Source organism: Carassius auratus, chromosome 10, assembly GCF_003368295.1.
Source record: "Carassius auratus strain Wakin chromosome 10, ASM336829v1, whole genome shotgun sequence".
Taxonomy (NCBI): Eukaryota; Metazoa; Chordata; class Actinopteri; order Cypriniformes; family Cyprinidae; genus Carassius; species Carassius auratus.
In genome coordinates this window covers 10,090,150-10,113,778 of record NC_039252.1, presented here as the reverse complement: position 1 = coordinate 10,113,778, position 23,629 = coordinate 10,090,150, and the positions used below count along the sequence as shown (strand labels likewise).

At 35.5% G+C, this 23,629-nt stretch overlaps 1 protein-coding gene across 2 annotated transcripts in view; it reads right to left on the bottom strand.

Annotated features, from left to right (window-relative positions):
* Window positions 1-22,843, bottom strand: part of LOC113109785 (zinc finger matrin-type protein 4-like) — a 28,457-nt gene extending 5,614 nt beyond the window's left edge. Inside the window, exons 1-6 of one of the 2 annotated variants that reach the window (XM_026273546.1) lie at window positions 22,747-22,843; window positions 19,480-19,581; window positions 14,734-14,823; window positions 10,633-10,789; window positions 4,361-4,585; window positions 641-737 (exon numbers count right to left, since the gene is read on the bottom strand). In XM_026273546.1, coding sequence (XP_026129331.1) covers window positions 641-737; window positions 4,361-4,585; window positions 10,633-10,789; window positions 14,734-14,823; window positions 19,480-19,581 — 671 coding nt within the window. In that variant the 5' untranslated portion in view covers window positions 22,747-22,843. The remainder of the gene's footprint in view (window positions 1-640; window positions 738-4,360; window positions 4,586-10,632; window positions 10,790-14,733; window positions 14,824-19,479; window positions 19,582-22,746) is intronic. The other variant, XM_026273547.1, reaches the window with a different exon arrangement.
* Between the last annotated feature and the right edge of the window lie 786 nt (window positions 22,844-23,629).

Sequence of the window (23,629 nt, the reverse complement as noted above, 5' to 3'; positions counted from 1 at the left end):
AAATTTCGAAATTTGTCTGGATAAAGAGTGTATAATTTTTGGGTTAAGAAGATTTACATTTTTGGGTTAACTAATCCTTTAAAACATAAAACAGCTCCGGTAATGTATCATCCGCAGGGTCCTGTTTATTGAGGGTCGTCCATGCCTCTCGTGCATGTATATGGACATCTCTGCGACAGCTTGGACACGTCTGGTGGTTCCCATCATCCGTCTCACATTCCTTCTCCTTCATCTCTACCTAACTAACATTCCATGCAGCCCAACACATGATGCTGTGACCTTGCCTGCTCCGCTGCAGGCTCCGAATGGAAACTGTGGCCCGTACGGTACCACGAGGACATGGTCCAGTCAGGCCGAATAATGATTTGGAGCAGATATCGATTGCATCTACAACACTCCATTAACTTCACTTGCATGAACATGATGCAAGTTAACACCTCGTGCCTGTTGATCTGAGTACTGCTTGTGCACAGTTTCACAGTCAGTGCCAGTCAGTGTCTGTTATGATGGTTGGTGAATGATTCAACGACTCTTATTATGCTTTATTAAAATGAGTGTTTCGTGTAGAGATTATGATTATGTGAGTTACTGCTGGTTTACCTTTGATTCTGGTCTTTTTTTGTCTCTGAATGATACTCACTTGTTCTGGTGTTTGGAGCCCTGCAGATGTGCGTGGTATTGTGCCACGGAGTTGAGCGTAACACTGCAGACCTCACACGTGTGACTCCGCTTCAGGCCTAAGAGCATACATAAATATAAACACATCTATTAGACTAACTCTGTTGATCATGTCTTTTTCGTTCTAAAATCAAAAGAAGAAAAAATAAATTAGATTTTGCTTAAAGAAAAATAAAGGGCCACCTTAAGGACCATTCAAAAAAGTGTTACATAGCAGTCTGATAATTTAGTATATTTTTATGTATTTATGTATTTAAAATACATATGCAAGATATATGCAAACTTAAACTTCAGTAGTTATTGTGCTACCTTATAGATAGTGTATGTATGTTTGTATGTATACATGTGTAATATATATATATATATATATATATATATATATATATATATATATATATATATATATATATATATATAGGTTTTGAATTAAAAGCTTATTTTTTACAATATATAAGTGTTTTAATATATATCATATTAAAATGTGTTTTTTATCTTAACTTATTTTATATTTATATATTATATTAACTTATTATTATTATCATTTTTTTATTATATTAGCATAAATGTTACTCTCTTTTTTGTTTAAAATTACCTTTAAAATGTGTACATACTAATGAGAATAACCATTTAGTCTAATGAAAATTACCAAAAAGAAAATATGCATAATTATAAAAATATTATGTTAAATAAATAAATAAAAAATCCCAATAGTCCCACATATAAGTGTAATTTTCTTTATTCTTTTCTTTATGCAAAATATAATATCCTTTTTTTTTTTTGAGTGAATTATGACTTGGATTAGTTTTTCATCCAATATATAGCGCTCGGAAATGCAGACATCCCTGCTCCAGTAAACACAATATGCATGAAACCAAATATATATTCCTCCTTCACAAATAGACATAAGCTTATGTCCACATATGACTCATATATTTAAACAGCATGTCTGATTTTGTAACCATCTAGTGCAAGATGTGATTTACTATTGGGAGATGGGTAGTGTTAAATGACCCTTACATATGCCATACGACCCCTGCATATGCCACAAAGCAAGCACCTAGACTGTTTAAACAACAGGAATCCTTTATTATCCCAGCATCTGGGCAATCAGGCCAGATAATGAATGGAGTCTCATCTAGATGCCTCATCAATAACATTTACCACGGATCTATATTCAATCAAAGCCACAGATCACGTTGGCCTCGTCTTTGCATGCACAGCGCCTCAGCTTTTCTTTGGCATTGTGCACATTCAATGATTAAAAACACATAACAGAAGGGGCTGTGAAACACGCTGATAAGTCGTATCCTCCCACAGCTCTGTCTTCCTACACCAAATCTGTTCTCCGTCTCTAACTAGGACAGACCAGTAAATTATAAGCTTGGGTGAAGCTCGGAAAATCAGTCGCTGGCTTCCTGTGAGGTGGGAAGTCTAATGAAAATGCTATACAATGGGGTTCGATTACTGCAGAACACTGATTCGGCACCCTGCTGTTAGCGCCACAAACTGGTTTATGTTTATGAAAATAGTTTATGACAGAACAGCATTATAACAGACAGATGCTAATGAGTAAAAATACAGCATGTCAAATACTATTCTACGTTTCACGTCACAAAAATAGAGCATATTCAATCCAGAGAGTGCTTGTGCTATTATTGGTGAGTGAAGTACTGGGAAGCCTTAATGAAATCTGCAGCAGTGAGTCATATTTATGAGTCATAAGCGTGACATGAGGGACAGGACACTTTTCAATCTAAATATAAATCCAATGTTCGTCCAAACGGCAGCTTTTACGCTCCTCCAATGAAGTGGTTTCTTCGAGTCCTTCTTTGAGTCAAAACTCACCAACGGGGTGGCTTTGTTGTCTGCGACCTCCACTGTTGTCGGTTTGTTTGGCGAGCAAGATCTTGTGTTCTGGGAGACTCTTTGTCACGCCATTAATTACCTATTGATAACTGCCTCGAACGAAAGCACTTTTGCTAGCTGCTGAATAATGCAAAACTTTAATGAAATGCCTGCTTGCGAAAAGACTCTAAGGCCATTAAAATGCCTCTACTGAGGCCTGTAAAACAGGATGGTCAATGCTAAAATGATATCTGTGCTTAAACGGTGGCATTTATGGTGGGGTTATTCATGAGCCATTACCACAAATTAATGAACATAAACATTGTTACAATTGAATATGTGGTTTTAAAGGGACAGTAAACCCCGAATTTAAAGCTCTCACCCTCATGTTGTTTTAAACCGGTAAAAGTTTATTTTTTTCTGCAGAACACATAACAAGTCACCCTTCTATGTGAAATACAAGCCTTTAAAAGAGATAGTTCACCCAAAAGATTAAAATTCTGTAATTAATCAAACATCCACATGTTGTTCCAAACCCGAAGACCTTCGTTCATTTTCGGAGCACAAATTAACATATTTTTGATGCATTCCGAGAACTCTCTGAACCTCCATAGACAGCAAGGATACCTAACGCAATTAATTCTCAGAAATGCAACAAGGAGATCATTAAAATAGTCTGTGGGACATCAGTGGTTCAACCGTAATATTATAAAGCTATGAGAAAATATTTTGTGCACAAAGAAAAAAAACGTTTATTCAACAATTCGTCTCCTCCGCGTCACCCTATAGCGCCATTTTAGAGAGAATCACATACGTAAACAACCAATGCAACGTATGTGTGCAGATATGTGGTTTACAGTGCTGTTGATACAGAACAGCATACATTTGCGTATGTGATACTTTCCAAAATGTTACAGGTGAGTAAGTCATGGCATAATTTACATTTTTGGGTTAACTATCCCTTTAATGTCCTGAAATTCTAACGCTATCTCACGACCAATTTGTACATATTTTACATATTTTACAAGGTGGCTAATTTGTACGAATTCGTACGACCTCACAATTTTGTAAGATTTGTCAGTATTGGGGCGGGGTCAAGAGTAGGTCATTCGTACAAACTCATATGAATTGAGCAACTCGAAAAATATATCAGATTTAGCACAAATCCTATAAATTTGTACCAATGAGGTCGTAAAAATTCATATGAATTAGCCACTTCGGAAAATATGTACGAATTGCCGTGAAATCAGCCTGAAAATGCTGGCATTCATGATCCAATAAACAAATTATACGTGAAACCAAATATATGTTTTGTTTCAACACAAAACAGTAACCCTTGTATGTGAAATTCAATTAAAGGGTAAATGAAATTGAGAAACTTCTACTGAAAATTCTAATTGCGTTGATTGCGGAAATCGGGTCCTGTCCAATAAAATAATTTATAGTGTTTCTATGAACCAAATCAAACAATTCACACAAAATATCCAATTAAAAAAACAATGTGTTCACTAATCCTGATCTTTTTTAATTCGTATAAAGACTTCTTTGCTTTCTTTTAATTTGTATTACTTTATTTAGATTTTCATCACACAAAGCTATGACTTCAGAAGTCTTGGGGAACAATTGCAAATGGGTCACTTTTTAAAATAATTTTATGGTATTTTTGGCATAATTTTTTCATCTTAAAACCACTGTGTTCAACAGAAGAATAAAGTCAAACACTGTATGTGTTTGGAACAACTTAAGCGTGAGTAAATGCTAACAGAATCACTAATTAATTAATTCAAGTTTAAGTAAACTGTTCCTATCTGTTTTGCCCGTTCCTCTCAGAACATACCGTTTAGATCATCCCCGTCCTCCAGACTTTTACCCAGCTGTGCGAGGAGGTTAGCTTGGGCTGCGTTTTTTTTGTGCTTCTTTCCGTCGTAGTGCTGTCTGGCCATGCCGGGGTTGTTGAACCAGGCCTTACACATTTGGCAGTAGCGCTGTGAGAGTTTGCCATGTATGGAAGGACTTCCTGCCGAGTCTTCAGTCACCATATGCTCTGAACTGGCTGTCTCCTCTGTAAAGAGGGCATAACAGACTTAGTATACTTAATGCACCATACATTAATTACCAAACAGACTACAGGTAAAAGCAATTAATGTGTAAACACCTGAGAAATAGGTCTTTGGCATTCATACAGAAGGTGCATTACAGTATATGTTCTTGCCCTCCATTCCTGCCCATTATTTTTCTACATTTTGAATAAAAAAAATCAAAAGAAAGCAAGCAAAAGAAATTAAAAAAAGGGAAATATTTTTTGTGCAACATACCAACACAAGTTAACAGCCAGCCTTAAAGTTACAATGGCATATCCATCTTTCATTTTATTTACCAACATCCACTCCACAACAGCAGGTGTGTGACAGCATTAATAACACATATTAGAATTTCCAAGACATGTGTACGAGATTCAATTGACATATTTTGCTTGCGGTCTGTCTCACCTGTCAAAGTACGGGGCACAGGCTCATGTCAGTTTGAAGCATTTCATGGGTAAAGGGCACAAATTAGGAACACGGGATGTCCCCTGTGGCTGCAGCTTAATAAGATGCATTCTGAATCTCATGACACTAATATGATGAATATGGTTCATAAACAGACGGGAGGTCATTTGTCTCGCACTAGCAGGAATAAGCTTTTGTTTTCCTCGTCTGTTTTTGAGAAGTGAATTTTTATTACAAAGTCGAGAACAAGGGATGTTTTCATCCGTCCAATTATACTCCATCATAGTAAATGATAAACAAGAGACTACACTGACAGCAAACCCACGTCATAGCGTATAACATAGGAATGGTGGATGGCACAAATGGGCCGTCTCTTGGCTCTTCCACAGTTTATCAAGTGGAGGATAGATGACACTGGCAGCTCTACAAGAGTATTTATAGAAGGTATCAAAATAACTAGATAATATAAAGCATCCTCTTCCTTCTGTCTCAATTTTCATCCAGTTCCCTGAGGTGTTTGAATGGAGGGTTGTTTTCATTAGAACACATAATCAGAGTGTGATATGAGACTCAACCATGACAAATACTGTAGGCTCAAAGTCTGAGACCACAAGTCAAAATGTTTTGCAGTTTTCCCCCAATTTGAAATACAAATATTTTCATTGCAAATGATGGGGTCAGCATAACACACCAAGAATGAGAATTAAGAGCTTTTGTATTTCTTGGTATTTCATCTATTTGAACATTTCTCTGCCATTTTCAAAAATGCTTTCTGGATGTGCTGTGATAAGCAGCAAAAGAGAACACATTTTGCTATATGCACTCACTGTCTGAGAGATTGTTTGTGAGTCCTGTCAGAGAGGCATCGATGCTCATATGGCACTAGAGTTATTTTTGCCAATTTATTGACCTTGAACGGTTAAATACACACACTTAGATGTGTCAAAATGCCCGTCTTTGCAAGTATCATTGTAAACACAGTAATTTATGTTTTTTTAAAAAGCAAACAGCTTGGAAAGAAAACACATGTAAAAGTATATTGGATCTGGGCAGCTCTTAAAGTGACAGCAGTCTAATATTCCTCTAGTCTGTCATTAATGTTAATCAAACAACGAAAGACAGAAAATCTCTCACTGCTCTTTACTAAATCACTTTTGTAACTATAATAAGAAATATATTTCATTTACACAGGGAAGAATATGCCTTTTTTTTTACATTTGATTACTTTATGCAATGAATTTATCATTTCTTGTTTATTTGTTCTACTGTAGTTTTTTGGACCTACTGCTTTCAATTAGTTTCTTATTATTATTTAATCGCTGGATGTTGACTTGTCTTCAGTGAGCTTAAGGTTTTTTTTTTTTTTTTTTTAGGCTAGTATTAGTTTTTTGTGATATTGACACTAGTGACAAGAATTATTAGTTTTCTATGGTATCAAAACAAATTCATACCAACTTTTTAACGTAACAGCCCTGTGTTTACAGTAAAAGGGTGCAGGTGCTACAGATCAACATAAATCCATAAATCCATGTGTTATCATTTGAAGCTTTCATAATATCTTGTTTAAACTAGCTTTACAGTAATTGTGTAGATCTTCAGTGCAGCAGTTTGGTCAATTACTCAATAATAGCAATGCCACTCAAGGATAATTTAATCAAATTATATCTTGATCTGTATTCCAGCCTCTCAGACCATTTCATCTAGGTTTTTACACTTTATCATTATTATCATAATTATATAAGGTCTCACTGGAATCAACAACCTTTTAAGCTCATCTACAATCACATCAGTTCACGAATAACATGAAAAATCACCATCAAGATCGTTATGATGGTGGAAGCAGCAGCATATTTCCAATTATCCGACTGTAGCAGAATAATGCTGAGCTACTACTATGACTGCTGAACAAATAACAAAAGGACAGTTTCTTGAACCCTATTATGGTTACTAATAGTTTTTATGGTGTTGCTTAGTGATGCTTGCTATTTGGACAAACACTTTAAAAAGTCAGCATGTAACTCGTCCCGCACCATTTGTGCTGTAGACATAAAGGCACATTAAATCATACGGCCTGTTGATGAGAGCTGTGCTATTACTTTCTGAGAGACTGCATATACGATTGCTACCTTGATGATGTAACAGGCTAAACTAACAATTTTGCAGAAAATGTCCAAATCTAGTTTTGTGAATGGATTTCACCTCATGTATTTTGCATCATGTTCCGTCATTACCAAAATAGTTTAACGATTGAGATAGTTCAAACGAACATTCACCAACAGCAAGATGAAAGAGGAACCTGCGACAACTCTAACATCAAATAAAGCAAAATGACAAGGAACAAAAAATAATAGTCATCATCGGCTGCCATGTTTGTTTCAGCAGCATCTCAGAGATCTCGAATCGATGAATTAGTAGAAGTTACCAACGCGGATCAAACAACAAAGTTGTAACCATGTTTGGGAAACAGTCATGACTAGCTAGCTAGTTGGTAGTTAAGCAGTGAGTTACATTGTTGTATTGGAAACACAACCCAGATTTACTTCTCTTTATTTGATCTAATTCAGCATATATATGCAGTTATTGTGGGTTGTTTTCTGGGCTCTTTCAGTTTTTTCTTTTTTGGGTCATTTTGCATCCTCAGGTGTCTTGGCCACACGCAATTATGCATGCTAAGTGAGTCAGTGATGTTTTGTTCCTGCTAAAGGCCCTGCTCTTATCATAAACATGCCACAAGCGAAAGCCTTGAGAACATAAACCTCTAATATGCCTAATGTACTTGCATACGAGTGAATTAAAAACAGGACATCTACCTGTAACTGCAGTTGCAAGGTTTTTTTTTTTACATTTTCTGAAAATGTAAGTGGTGTGTCCCCATGCAAATTTATCATGCAACTGTGTTGTAGGGAGTTACAAGGCCATCAAATCGCCTTGCCAGTACCACCTCTTGCCTTCAGAACTGCCTTAATTCTTCATTGCATGCCTGGCATTCAACAAGGTGCTGGAATCATTCTTCAGAGATCTTGGTCCTTATTGACATGATAGCATGTTTCCTTGTTTATGTTGTTGTTGCAGATTTGTCGGCTGCACATCTATGATGCAAATCTCCTGTTCCACCTCATCCCAAAGCTGCTCTATTAGATTCAGATCTGGTGACTGTGGAGGCCATTTGAGTAAAGTGTAATCATTGTGTTCAATGAGCAAGGAGCTCTTTGAGATGGCATATTATCCAGCTAGAAGTAGCCACCACTAGATAGTTACACTGTAGTCATAAAGGGATGGACATGGTCAGCAACCTTACTCAAGCTATAGTGTATAAACGATGCATAACTTGTACTAAGGGCGCCAAAGTGTGCCAAGATAAAAAAATATCCCACCACCAACATAAGCCTGAACCAGGGATACAAAGCGGGACGGATCCAGGTTTCATGTTGTTTACATCAAATTCTGACCCTACTATACAAATGTTGCAGCAGAAATCAAGACTTATCAGACCTGGCATCCTTTTCACGATCTTCTATTGTCCAATTTTAATGAGTGTGTGCAAACTAAATATCCTTAGTTTTCTGTTCTAAGCTGATGGGAATGGCATTCAGTGTGCTCTTCTGCTGCTGTAGCCCATCTGCTTAATTTAAAGTCAGCTGATTTATTTTCTTTCCAATTCTGATGCTTGGTTTGAACTTCAGCAGATTGTCTTGATCAGTGTTGTGGAGTAACTAGTTACATGTAACTAACGGTGTTACGTAATTTAGTTACAAAATAAATGTAACTGTAATCAATTAGTTACTGAGATTTTTTTTTTTATTAAATTAGTTACTTAGAAAAATATTAACTATATCTGAATATTTTCACACACACATCCACACACATACAAGTGGATCTCAAAAAAATCTGAATATCGTGAAAAAGTTACATAAACATATTCTAGATTCATTGCATGTAAAGTTAAACGTTTCAAAAGTTTTTTGTTTTAATTTTATGATGATTAAAGCTTATAGCTCATGAAAGTCTAACACATTATTATTATATAAATAACACTTAAAATATTTCCTAAGATCATGAAAAAAGGCATTTGCAAAACAGAAAAGTTCAAGTTCTTTAAAGAATGTTAATTTATGCACTTAATACTGGGTCGGAGCTCCTTTAGCACAACCTCCAGCATCAGTGAGGTGTGGCATGGAAGCGATCAGCCTGTGGCTCTGCTGAGGCACTACTGAGCATTCAGCTTGTCTGTATTGATGGATTAAATGTTTCTCATCTTTCTCTTGAAAATATCCCATAGACTGCATATGTAGTTCAGGTCAGGCATGTTGGCTGGCCAATTAAGCACAGTAATATCAGGGTCAGCAAACCACTTGAAAGTAGATTTGGGGCAAGTGCAGGCACTGTGGGCAAATGCTAGACTCCTGCTGGAAAAGGAATTCAGCATCTCCATAAACCTTGTCAGATAAAAGCATAAAGTGCAGAAGAAAGCATAATGTGCTCCAAAATCTCCTGATAGATTGCTGCATTGACTTTGGACAAGTTGTTTAAATCAGCTTTGCTTGACAGTATTCTCAAGCTTGCGGTAATCCCTGTTGCTTGTGCACTTTTTCCTACTCAATTTCTTCCTTCCAGTCAACTTTGCATTTAATATGCTTTGATAAAGCACTCTGTGAAAGCCACCCCTTTCAGTAATGACCTTCTGTGACTCACCCTCTTTGTGGAGGGGGTAAATGATTGTCTTGTGGACTATTGCCAAGTCAGCAGTCTTCCCATTATTGTGGTTTCAAATAACAAGAGACACTCTGAAATTATACTTTAGGGAAGGTAATTTAATGAAACTCAAATGTACATATTGTAATATTTTGAGATATTGGATTTTTTACTTTCATGAACTGTAAGCTCTAATCATCAAAACGAAAACAAAAATGTATTATTACTGTTTGATTTTCTATTTGAGTTGTATATGCTTTATTTGTCCTGTCATACAGTATATAAAAAATATATATTTCCTGAAGATTTGATTCAAAAACAGTATCATAGCTACTGAACTATTTCTTGTTTTGATTTTAAATCTGTATTTAACCTCAATTTAACAAATTTCAATTATTATAATCTTAGAAAAGTAATCAAAAAGTAATCAGTAACATTACAGTTACACTATTTGTTATATTTTACATAGGGTATCTTGTAATCTGTAACCTACTGTTTCAAAATATCCTTCCCAACACTGGTCTTGATATACAAGCCTAAATGCATTGAGTTGCTGCCATATGATTGGCTGATTACATATTTGCATTAACAAGCAATTTAAAATGTAGGTTTAGGGATTTTTTTAAATCCCCATACTCTTAACTGTGAACAGCAATCATATCATATATCATACCATACCTCATCAAACATCAGTAATACATAACAGATTGAGCATTAATAATAATGAACTCATTCTCAATAATAATTGCCTCATTATCTCATATTCAGAGTCCATCCATGGTTGAACAGGTCACTTTCCCACTGGCTGCTTAGGACGTCATATACACGTAAAACTCATTTAAGTATGAATACTGACGTGGGAACAGCCAGGCCTTTAAATAATGTGATTTAGACAGTGTGAACCTGATCTTAGATCAGCACCTCCTACCTTTAGATGTGATGGCAGGTGGCTCCCCCAGCAGTAGCCTGAGTCTCTTGGCATGGATCTTGCCCTGGTAGTGCGACTGGGCCACCACCGCCGAAGTGAATGACATATTGCACAGTGTGCAGCACTTGTTCTTGTCCACGTCCCCCTCCGCACTGCCCTGGGATGACGCAGAAGCAGACACATACTCTGATATCCTGTAACCAGGACCATTTATCACCATCAGCTAATAATACAGGAGAACAGGATGATTTATGAAGCAAATGTGTTATTATAACTTTAAGAGGAAGATATAAAATTTGGCTATCAAATTGGCAGATGTGGGTCGCGCTGTGGAGAAGTAATTTAAAAACTTCTAAGAATGGTGTACCGTATATTCTACTTCCTGCTCTGATGCAACCACTCTGAGATTCACATATTGACTGATATTGGCTCTGAGTGCTGTTGGGTGAAGTTTCTTTGAAACTTTAAATCGCAAAGCTAAAAGCTAATCATTATTTAAAGTGCAATTAAACTACTCTTTGAACAAGTCATTAGATACACTGCATGTAGATAACTACACTGAAGCTTTTGAGTGAGCAATATTAATATATAGATAAAAAATATGTTACGAATTCCCAAAAATATAGTTCATGAAATACAAGTAGTTAAAACAAAAAATATGTTTCTCTAAATGTACTTAAAAATATATATTAGCAACGCAAATATATGAATATATAGTGTCTACAGTGTATATAGTATACTATAGTAATATATATAGTGCTGTCAAACAATTAATCATAATCGCATTCAGAATAAAAGTTTTTGTTTACATAATATATGTGTATACTTTAATATTTATTATGTACAGTATACATGAATACAAACACGTGCATGTATATATTTAAGAAATATATGTTATATATATATATATATATATATATATGTGTGTGTGTGTGTGTGTGTGTGTGTGTGTGTGTGTGTGTGTGTGTGTGTGTGTTTGTGTGTGTGTGTGTGTGTTTGTGTGTGTGTGAATATGAATATATAAATGTATAAACATGTAAATATTTTCTAATGACATACTATACAGTATGTGTGTATTTATATACAGTATACACATAATAAATATACACAGTACACACACACACACACACACACACACACACACACACACACACACACACACACACACATACACACACACACACACACACACACACACATATATATGGCATTGCTAGGTCAATGTCATGCAATAAACGTGCAGAGCTAGAGCAGGTTCGTGTTTATAGATGAGTCGATGAATTTGACTCCAAAAAACATTGGAACTCAACCTATGAACTCATTTATGTCAAGAAATCTAAATTTGTTACCCTGTATTGTTGAATAGCCAATAGTACATTGTATGGGTTAAAATTATCAATTTTTCTTTTATGGCAAAAATCATTATTAAGTTAAGATCATGTTACATGAAGATATTTTGTACATTTACTACCAAAAATATATCAAATATATACCATATATCAAATATATATCAAATGTATACCATAAATATATCAAAACATAATGTTTGTTAGTAGTATGCATTGCTAAGGACTTCATCTGGACTCTTTTTTCCACCCTCAGATTCCAGATTTTCAAATAGTTGTATCTCAGCCAAATATTGTTCTATCATAACAAACCATACAACAATGGAAAGCTTATTCAGCTTTCAGATGATGTATGCATCTCAATTTATGGTTTTGTGATCCAGGGTCACATTTATCCTTTCTTGCCTGAAAAGTAAACTGCAGTTTCATGGTTTTTTGCATGAAATGTTTCCGTTAAACATTAAGTGATGAGACCCTGATTGACTTTCTGAGCTTTAATTGTTCTGTAAGCCTTGCGCTTTGAACTGAAATCTGTCTTTTCTGCCACAGGCATCGATCTGTGTCCACTCATTCTGCTTCTTGTTATTCCTCTCCTGACACGCCATAATGTCTTTATTTACTCTCCCGAGGGGAAAGACCTCATCAAAATCCAGCCAAACCGAAAAGATCTGTTTAGACATTGACCTTGGCTGGAAACGCATCACAGCAACCCGTTTAATTTCAGGGGGATTTTTAATATTGCCAACTGCGTCAACACACAACAAACATGGCATCTTAAACAAGTTTACATTGGGAGACAAAACCTAGAAATACAGCATGAGCAGAGCCTCAGATGTTTTTGGTTTGTTTTTGGTTAAAATAGTCAAGCGTTATCTAATGCTGATTTGGTGTTATCAAGATTTATATCAGAGGAAAAGGTTTTCTACAGTTGGGCTCGAGGCAACCACACGGATGCCATCACAAGACTGAGCAAAGTTCATGAAAGAGGGGAAAAACTAAGGTAAAACACAGGTGCAAGCAATGATTATATTTAACTGAATAAAAAACAGCAGTCTGTATTGCCATCTGCACCCCACAACACCCTTTGTTCCCGGTGGAACAGTTCTGACATTCCCTCATAAAGCTGGAATTATCACATGGATCAGGTGTAAAATGTTGTGAACTGGCAACCACGACTGTGTTTCTGTAATATAACCCTCAACTATATGATCAGAGTGCTTTGTGCTTTGATAAAGGTGGTCCTCCAATCTTTCCCATCATGACTGACTATATGACAATCACATGAAAATATTCAGTAATAAATTGATAAATAATACCAAATGAATGTATAATTTTTTTATTAAAAATGTGGTATTAATTATATGTGACCCTGGAACACAAAACCAGTCATAAGGGTCAAATCTTTTGAATGAAGATTTATAACATCATCTGAAAGCTGAATAGGCTTTCCATTCATGTATGTTTTGTTAGGATCGGACAATTTTTGGATGAGATACAGTACAACTATTAGAAAATCTGGAATCTGAAGGTGCAAAGAAATCTAAATATTAAGAAAATCACCTTTAAAGTTGTCCAAATGAAGTCCGTAGCAAAGCATATTACTAATCAAACATTATGTTTTGATATATTTACAGTAGAACATTTTACAAACATTTTTGGCATAAAAGAAAAATCTATAATTTTGACCCATACAATGTATTGTTGGCTACTGTTACAAATATACCGTGTTACTTAAGAGTGTGGGCCAGGGTCACATATTATAAATGAAATGTAAACAATATTGTTCAATGCAAATATTATTTAAATTTAATTCAACTGATTTCTTTTTATATACTATATATAATATTATATTCTAGTCTAAATTTTAACCATGTGCGATACAATGTAAAAATTATTTATCAAAATAAATCTATGTCTACAAATTAAAACATTTAATACTGGCGTCATTATTCTATTCTATTCTGATTTAATTTAAACTATTTTTATAATATGACAAAAATAATATTTATATTTAACTGATTATTGATGTAAATATTGTAATTAAAATATTTTTTTTAACCATGTTATTAAATGATTATTTATATTATTATATTTTATGTTATATAAAAAAATAATCCAGTCACACAGCTTCTTCCTATCTAAGAGGCCAGAATAAATTGCAACCTGTAACAGAGCAAAAAGCCAGTCCAAATGTTTCTTTCAACATATTAGTAAAATAATAAACAAGATTGTATTATGTTTTTATGCAAGTTGCTTTGGTAGGTAACAGTTCCCTAAGAACAAAACCTTAGGCAAGAATGTTACAAATATAACCATTATGACCTCTAGACTTTCAGCAGTCCAAACCACAACCGAGCCATGTGTGATATAAAGTGATAGCTTGTCATGTGAAACATGTCACAAAATGGACTGGGTCATTCTTCGTACTCCTAAAAGATCCACTTCATCACTACATCCCAATGATAGCCTGAAATGTGAGAGATGTGGGACTGGGCAGAAGTTATAACTCGGACGAGTAGGTCATTCATGTCAATCAATATGTTGCGGACATGAAATGGTTTTCCTGTGGTAGTTACATATGGGTTCCTTGACTGAGTAATGAAACTGCCAGCTTCAATTGTTAAAAAGGAAAGTGGCTTGCAATGGGTAATAGTATTTTTTCTCTTATCTACCTTTAATACAAATAGCATAACCATCTATTAATATGAATGTATTTACATTAAATGGCCATATGCAAGTGTGTTTCTTCACTTACATTGTCAGTTCGAAGTTTCTTTGCAGGACAGCCACCATCCACCGGGTGTAACATGTAATAGAGACGAACTTTGTTTGCATGCTTTCGACTCTGCAAGAAAACGATTGGATGGTATATGAGAGATGCGTTCACAAAGAGCCAGTTACATTCAAGTGTTAACAAAAAAACAACAACTCGGTATTGATTATCAAACTAGTGATGTCAGGAGCCCAAACGATTCTCATCAGAGCTACAGGAACAAGATTATGGGCCAGTGCTTTTGTTTCTCAGAGCTTTATATGCTCCACTCTGTGAGCGATCGCTCTGGTGGGTGGATAAAGGTCCATATTGATTGTTGTGCAGCAGATGAATGGTCAGCGATATGAGCAGTGAAAGAGGAATTCTCACAGGGGGTCCTTCAATCCATTATCAACCAACCAGAGAGATCTCTGCCCCAAAACAGTAAAGTAATGTGGAGTTATTTCACCTTTTAAGCCAACTTAAACTAAAATGATTTGTAGCAGATTCGTAGATGCCTGTAAGACAAAGGTTTTTGGGAATCTAAAAGACAGTAAGATGAAGCATCAGACATTAAAGGAATAGTTTATTGTCCTTTTCGCCTCCAAACCTGTAGTATGAATGACTTTATCTTGACTCATATTCATTTCCACTGTATGGAAAACAGCAGCATGAACATTCAACTAAATATTTTCTTTTCATTTAAGTTTATAACTGCATGTGTTTGAGTACTAAAATATATATGGTATTTTACACTTACAATGAATGACTTTCAGTAAATTTCGCAACATTTTTCTAGTTTACCATAATTGCTCTTATTTTAAGTAATTTTAATGTGATTTGCAGTTATTTGTGGGATAAGTAGTTCATTTTCTCAAGTCATTGCATATGTTTATGGTGCTCTTTTTAGCTCATATTCATTTTCATTGTATGGGAAACAGTAGTGTGAACGTTCAGCTTGAAAAATATCAGGTTTGGGACGATTTCAATACTTTTGTAAACACTATTACTAAAGCTGTGTGTATTTAGTCAAGCAGACCCTGTGTCAGACCTCTCTGAAGCATGGATATCCCATTTTCACCTCTGTGAGGAGCTTGGAAATAGAGCAGCGAGGTGCTAATTGACCCGGGACACTCTTGAAAACATCAAGTTGTGTTCAGTCAGCCATGAGGCGGCTCCTATCTTGATCTGATCATTTCAAACCACTGACACAATATCAGGTCTTTACTTTAAGTTATCTGATCCTCAATAGATCAAACTGAGTTTTCTGAATGCATTTACCCAGTGACGCCACAACATCCCAGTTAGGCGCTTCTGATAAATGTTTTTCATTGACCCCTAACTGTCTATTCTGGAGTGATAAGCGAACCGTCTAGGGCTGGTTTTGGCTTTGTATGTTCTAGTAAACTCGACTCTCCTCAGCGGGGTGATGGCCCACGGATCGGTCTCATTAAATGCATGACCACACAGCCTCATCGCTCTCTCTCCAGCAAACTCTCTCTACCGTCCTCATTATAGCACCAACCAGATGACAATAACAAGCTTGCACCTCAGGGCTTTGTTTTCTGAATTCCAGGAGGAGAAAGAAAGAGTGCAAGCACTGCGTTGTAATGGGGGAAACTGAATGTTTTATGATGCATGGCTATGGTGCCCAACTGTAGAGTTCTGTAAGTGCAGCTCTCGTTCATTTTCATTATTTTCAGCAATAACAATATAAACCTAAACCAACATAAGCTTTGAGGTTGTCACTGCTTTTATAGAAAGTTTTTAACTGAAAAACTGCACAACACTACACGCATGAAGAAAGATCCAGCAGTCGCTGTTAACAAGGAATCAGGAGAAAAAAAAATCCCTCTAGTGACTGTGTGTGTGCACTCACAAAAAACATTACTAACCACATAATTGAGTCTCCTAAAAAGTATTATTTTAGTATTATTTATTATTATATTTTAGTATTATTAGTAGTATTATCATCGTTTTAATTTTTAATGGCTTAATTTATGCTGCTTTTGGCACTGTCGGTTAGCTGTCATGTGGATCCGAGTTCATATTTTTACTGATTTCAAATTTGTTGATCCTCACCGTGTTTGAGAATCATGTGCTGAGGTATCGTATGTGTGCATCTCATTGCAACTTTGTAAAAACATTTGTCTTTAAGCATAAATGTTTGCCTTTAGTTTTAAGAGACAAATACTACCCATTTTATGTAGAAGGCTTTTAAAATAAACAAATCTAAAAGAAAGAGGATTGTTAAAAAAGATTAGTATTCAAAATCGTTGGTTGCTGTGACAGATCTTTTAACTTTCAGTAGACTGCCTTTTATTCATTAGCTGAACTTAAGTTTTTGAGTTGTCGGTTGCTAGTAGAGTTAACTTAAGTTGAGTGCGATAGGTTGCCTTGTTTTTTTCTGTGTGTGTTAGGACCGCTTTTTTTTTTTTTTTTTTTTGCAGTGTATTTTCGCTACAAAAAATCTTAATGTTGTAACTTTGATAGTATTTCACAAAAAATAAAAAATAAAAAAAGCATACTAGCATCTTTAATAAATTTTCCCGTAAATAATTTATACATTTTACTGTTACATTTTTTTTTACATTATACATAGTCAACATAATTTCCTAAATATTTGATATATATATAAAAAAACATACATACATATATATATATATATATATATATATATATATATATATATTGAAATGCGTATATAGAAAATAAATGTGGAAAAAAAACTTCCAGAATCACTTAAAATGAGCGTCCTGTTAATCATGCTGATGATAACTAATAATCCCAAACTCTTTGTTTGGAGAAATATGTTTAACCCGACATTGACCTTTCAATCTCTAAATATGACTTATATGAAATATGATTTGGAAACACTGTCAAGAATGCAGCAAATCCATGTGTATCAACAGCTATCCTGCATGATCATACCAAGCAACAAGAAGGTCAGATAAAATCTGAACTTCTCATGTTGAAAGCCTCATCATTAACATAAACATGAGAGACATGATATTGTAGACAAGACCAAACTCTAGATTGGGTTAACAAGGCAACAGCTGGTTCTCAGCCAGCGCAAGTGTCGACCACATGGCTCCGTTCCCTCAGGACAGTGACAGGCAAATTAATTAAGACATCTCCATTCATGGCTGAGGTAATGACTTATGATGTAAGAAGCTGTCATCAACCACTGTCTCATTCGATGCATCAGATAGAACCGTAAAGACAATTATCAAGCATGCAAAAACCACTGGGCCACTCAACCCAAAAAGTCACACTTTTGGACAAACACTGATATCATATCTGATATCATGAGCCCCAGCTGGTCTGGAGGCCTGGATGATTGGTGTGCAATATGAAGACAGGCATATCTAATTCCTCAGGTTTATTTGTGTACTAGTGCATGCTGAAAGGAGCGAATGAAGAACAGCTGGTTGTTTCTGAGAACTGTCGACTTGCTGAGATTTTGAACTTGGCCCGACAAATCACAAACGCAGATTTCCAATGCTATGTAATTATCTGCCTTGCATCCTGCCTTTGCAAACAGCTCTGAAACTGCCAGGAATTATGTGGCTCCTATAGAGAGCTGCTGCAAAAAATCGGGAGAGTTTTAAAAAGACAGAGTGCTGACAATGCGCTGCTAGTGATCCATATGCATCTAGATAATGGTGTATTCCACTGGGGTTTATGCATCGGCAAACCGTTAACTGATGCAAATAAACAAAAGCAATTACTTTTTTTAATGTACTAAAATGCTTACACAAAGAGGGTTATTTGAGTACCCCCTCATGCTCTGTTAGTGTATTAATTGAAATCAGTCATGTGACTTGCATCTGTGATGGTTCAAGTGGGTTTATTTGGGCTCCCAAGGCAATGTTGTTTTAGAACAAATTTAAATGTGCTATAGATTTAACCAAGCAAATATATAAAGACCACACTTATTGCTCAGGGAGTACGTACTACTGTTAAAGAAGTAGATTTTTTTGAAAGAAATTAATATTTTTTATCAGCAAGGATGAATTAAATTGAACAAAACTGAGAGTAAAGACACTTATTATATTACCAAAAATGTATTTGCTGTAAATTCAGCTTTCTATCACAGGAATCAATTACATTAGAAAATATGTAGAATGCACTTGTTTTAAATTTTACTGCATTACCTCAAAACAACCTGTTTTAGACTCCAACATTTTAAAGGGAAAGTTTACCCAAAAATTACAATTCTGTCGTTAATTACTCACCCTCATGTCGTTCCAAACCTGTAAGAGCTTCGTTCAGTGAAGGTCATATTAAGATATTTTTGATGAAATCTGAGAGCTTTCTGACCCTCCATAGACAGCAATGCGACACATTCAAGCTCCAAACTCTCCATTTGGTATCCATTTAATCTTATTTTTGTCCGGAAGAAATAACTGAGGTATAATTCTCATTTCTGATCTCCTCAATGTTTTTCTTTCTTTTCTATGGGCAGGATTGTGGGATATCTGTGTAGGTTGTATATCAACCTACACGCATATCTAGTATATGATATCATCAGAAATAAATTTATTTACATACCGTGATTGATGGCGGGTGAAATTCATCCCCCTTTTTTAATTGCATATGAATATTAGCAGCAAAAACCTAATTAACCTACTTATCTGCCCTCATTTAAGAAAGTGCGCAGCAGACCGTAGAGCATTATTGAAAGCAGATCAAATGAACAGGTATCAGTAAATGTTTATGCTTTATGTGAACGTGTGAGTTACTCACTTCATAGTGGGCGACTCTCTGTGACTCAGAGATAAGCTGAGCGCTGCACACTTTGCAGTAGCTGTCAGTGAATAACCCCGGATCCACTTCTGTAGATTTCATCTGAAGAGGAATATTATGACAATTACTTCTTTTTAAGCACATAACATGATTGGCCACACATTCATTAGCAATGCCTCAAACTAGAAGAGTTCTAAGGTCTAGCGAGACCGTCTCAAATATCATAAAACTCATGATTGCAAACTTCTCAATAGTATAACAGTTGAGAAAATAATCCAAACTAATAAAAAACATTTTCTGTGTATTTGTAAAGTCATAACCTCGCTTACATTAATCATGTAGGATTTCATCGCTGTGACATTTTGAGTTTATCATACAGTGACATTCCGCAAACTGATGAAATCTGTGGCATTTGGATTTGGTGAAAGGAGAGGGATGTTGGAGAGGAGGGGGTGTATAATGAGACAGACGAGAAGGGAGATAAATCTGGCACCACTCTGTGTCAAAAGAGGCACCAACTTGCTGCAGTGTCTGGAGGAGACTGCTGTGCATACTTTTTAATGCTGATCTGGGACCATTTGACGTTAACCTTATACTGACCTTTAATAATCTAGACACTGCAAAAAGATTGTTGGTCGTAATGATGGATTTCTAATGACAGAATGAGCTGAGGTCATCCATTTGGGCCATACGCTCATTTGGAAAGCTCCTGGCACCTGACAGGGTTCTTAAAGGGATAGTTCTCCCAAAAATGAAAATACGCTGAAATTGTACATACTTTCATGCCATCGAATATTAGATGATTCGTTTTTTCCTCAACACAGATTTGGAGAAATGTTGCTTAGCATTACATGCTCACCAATGTATCCTTTGCAGTGAATGGGTGCCGTCAGAATGAGAGTTCAAACAGCTGATAAAAACATCACAATAATCCACACCACTCCAGTCTATCAATTAATATCTTGTGAAGTGAAAAGCTGCACGCTTGAAAGAAACTAATCCATTTATCAGGGCATTTTAACTTTCCATGATATGTGCAAATTTCTCTTATGAATAGAGGATTCGTATTTGAGCTTTTTTAAAGTTTAAAAAGTTACATCTTGATGGATTTGTTTTTTGGTTTTGGAGGGCGAGTAAATTATCAAATTATCCATTTTGGGGATGAACTCATTCATTCAGTATGCATAATCAAATCAGAAAGTTACCTATACAATAAAAATGTGAAAAGTATGAACACAATGAGGCTGTTAAATATTCTACAAAATGGGCTACTTTTAAATCAGCATGTTTTCTTAAAAAAAAAAAAAAAAAAAAAAAAAAAAGTATACAGTCATCTGTAATTGTCCTGTTTTCGCGTGATTTGATGAAGCTTTAGTCATTCGCAACCATTTTGAGATTATCATGGGAGATATTATGGTGCTCTAGATTCTGCTATTAGCACCAGATCTGAGGAAACAACTGCTTAGGGCTTTGTGATTCAAGGGCATTGCCAACTGAAATTTGGATAATGATAAAAGAGTTTTATATAAATAAAATAAAATTCAAAGCCTTTCTTCTCTCCCTAGGGATACATTCAAACCATCTATATATCCCATAACTATTCCAGACAAGTTGTTTGCAAGCAGAAATGATGTTTCAAAATATCTGTGACCCTCTGATGCCCCCCAAAAAACTAAATAACACCCTGCAGCATTCTTTACACCCAATAATCCAAAACCATTAGTCCAAAAAACCCATCTCTCTCAAAATCAAACAAATGCATGCATTGAACTTCTGTGGTAAAGATTTCTATACACCCTCCTAAAACGTAAATAACTGAATTATGGGTTGAACTGAAATAACTACCACTCCAAAAGAACTTCTAAATGATCATCAATGGGTCAAATGGAGATGAAACTGGCCCTGCCAATTTATGTAACCTTTAATTTAGATGTGCAGGATTACAGCAGCTCGAGAAACCAATCGGGAATTACATCATGATTGATCAGACACTGTATATGAGACTTTAATTAGAACTGTGAATGACTTGCTCTATACTTATGATTTCCATCAGATGACACTTGTGACTCCAAAGACAGTTTAGAAATCCAACATAAAAGACTTCTTACAAATTACCCTGAAATAACTTTAATAAAAAGACCAGAGAGGGGAAAAGGAAGGAAAGAATTGAGCACAAATGGTTTTCTGAAGAGATGGATCTTATCAGAGTCTCTTCTGTCAAAGTTAATCACGTTAATACAAGCTCTGGCTAACAAAGGCCTGAGCAGATGAGCATAACGCTCTTCTTTCATGTGTGGAAAAGTGATTGCTTGACTCGCGTAAGCCCCAGAACCACATATTGATTTCCCCTAAGTTAGAAAAAAAATGCAATTTCCATTATTTCAATGAATGTTATAATGGAGAATGAAGTGAGGAGAAAAAATAAATCAGTGAAAGGAGGCACAGGAGAGCAGGTGCTTTCTTTTCATTCCTACAAAACCCACCGCTTCTGAGATGAGGAGGAAACTGCACAGCTGATGAGTCTACAAATTTACCAGCACCTATAACACAATCGTTGAAGACACTGACTGAACTCATAAGCACAAGAATATTCTAATAGTATTTAAATTAAAAAAAAGGTCATATTCTGATTATGGTTTTGCCATAATTACCTGATTTTCAGAACCAGAATAAACCAATATTCTAGTTTCTAGAAGTCTCAACAGGATACACACATACCTCTGCTGTTCAGAAGTCTTAGAAATACCAACTTAAAATGTATGAATCACTCTGCAATATGATACTGTATACCAAAAATATTTATGGATCCTTATTTGTTTAATATAACAGTTTTAACCTTTGGCCCATCAGATCAAGATCAATCATTAATATCTTCAGTTAAAAATGTCAACTGTCATAATTTTCTCACTGTAAAGTTTGTTCCAAATCTTTTCTTCTTCTAAACACAAAAGACGATGCTTTTAAGAATGTGGTTAACTAAAGAGGTTCAGGTCCTCACTGACTTGTTGAAATATAATTTTGAAAATGTATTTACTGTATTTGTATTCTATGTAATTCAATCGGGACCAGCAGCTGTTTGGTTAACCACATTATTCGAATTATATCATTTCTTTTTCTTTTTTTTCAACAGAACGAAATAAACTCATGCAGTTTAGGAACAGCTTATAACAGATCAGAAAGAAACCAAGTTGCTTTTCTACTAAGTTCATGCATTATGAAGAATAAGGAACGCTGGACATTCGCGTAAAAGTGAAAACATACGCTTACTTGTAATTTCGAGGTGATCGAGACAAACAGGCAGATGATTGTTAATCGCACAGTTCATAGAGTGTGTGTGTGTGATGCTGAGCGTGCTGTGTGTCTGCATCAGTTCCTCAGTGAGCTCCATGTTCAGAGGTTGCTCCGCCCCGCGCCGCGCTCATTGGCTGCTACCGCCACACATTGGCAATGTCCAAATCAAGAAACAATTTATTTGAAGAAAATTAATTGTCTTCCAAACGTATGCGATACAGAACGTTCGTAGAAGTATTGGAAGTGGCTGTACACGCGTTCTTGTTTTCCGTCCTTTCGAATTATTTAAAAACTCCAGAAAGTTGCGCGCAGCTTTCTAACGCAAGAAATAAAAACGGCCTGTGAACGTTTCACAACACTGTAGCTAATCACAAACACAACTCAAAATTATTTTTACATTGAATCCAGGAATAGTCATTATATGTGTAGTTAAATGAAGGACCAACTAACAACAACAAAAAAGCCTAATAATAACGAAAAATTAACAACTTTGTGAGGTGACAGTAGATGGCAATCAAACTTCATTCATCCAGGCCAACAGGTGTCAGTATAAAATAAAAATAAAAATATTAAGAAAATCTCTGTTTTTATTTAAATAGGTACATGACTGCATCTGAAAGATAAGCAGCTGACTTGCTGTCTTATCAGGAAATGACTTTTCAGACACCGTTTTTGCAGGAAGGTATCTTTAAGATCTAAGATCTTTAATGTTTTGGTGATATCTGAATGAATGTTTAATTACTGTAACACTGATTTCTAGCTATAAATAACATCAAAAGGTTACAGAAATATACATTTGCAAACAAAGTGACCACCAAACATAACTTTTAGATGCCATCTTTATTTTTTAGATCAACAA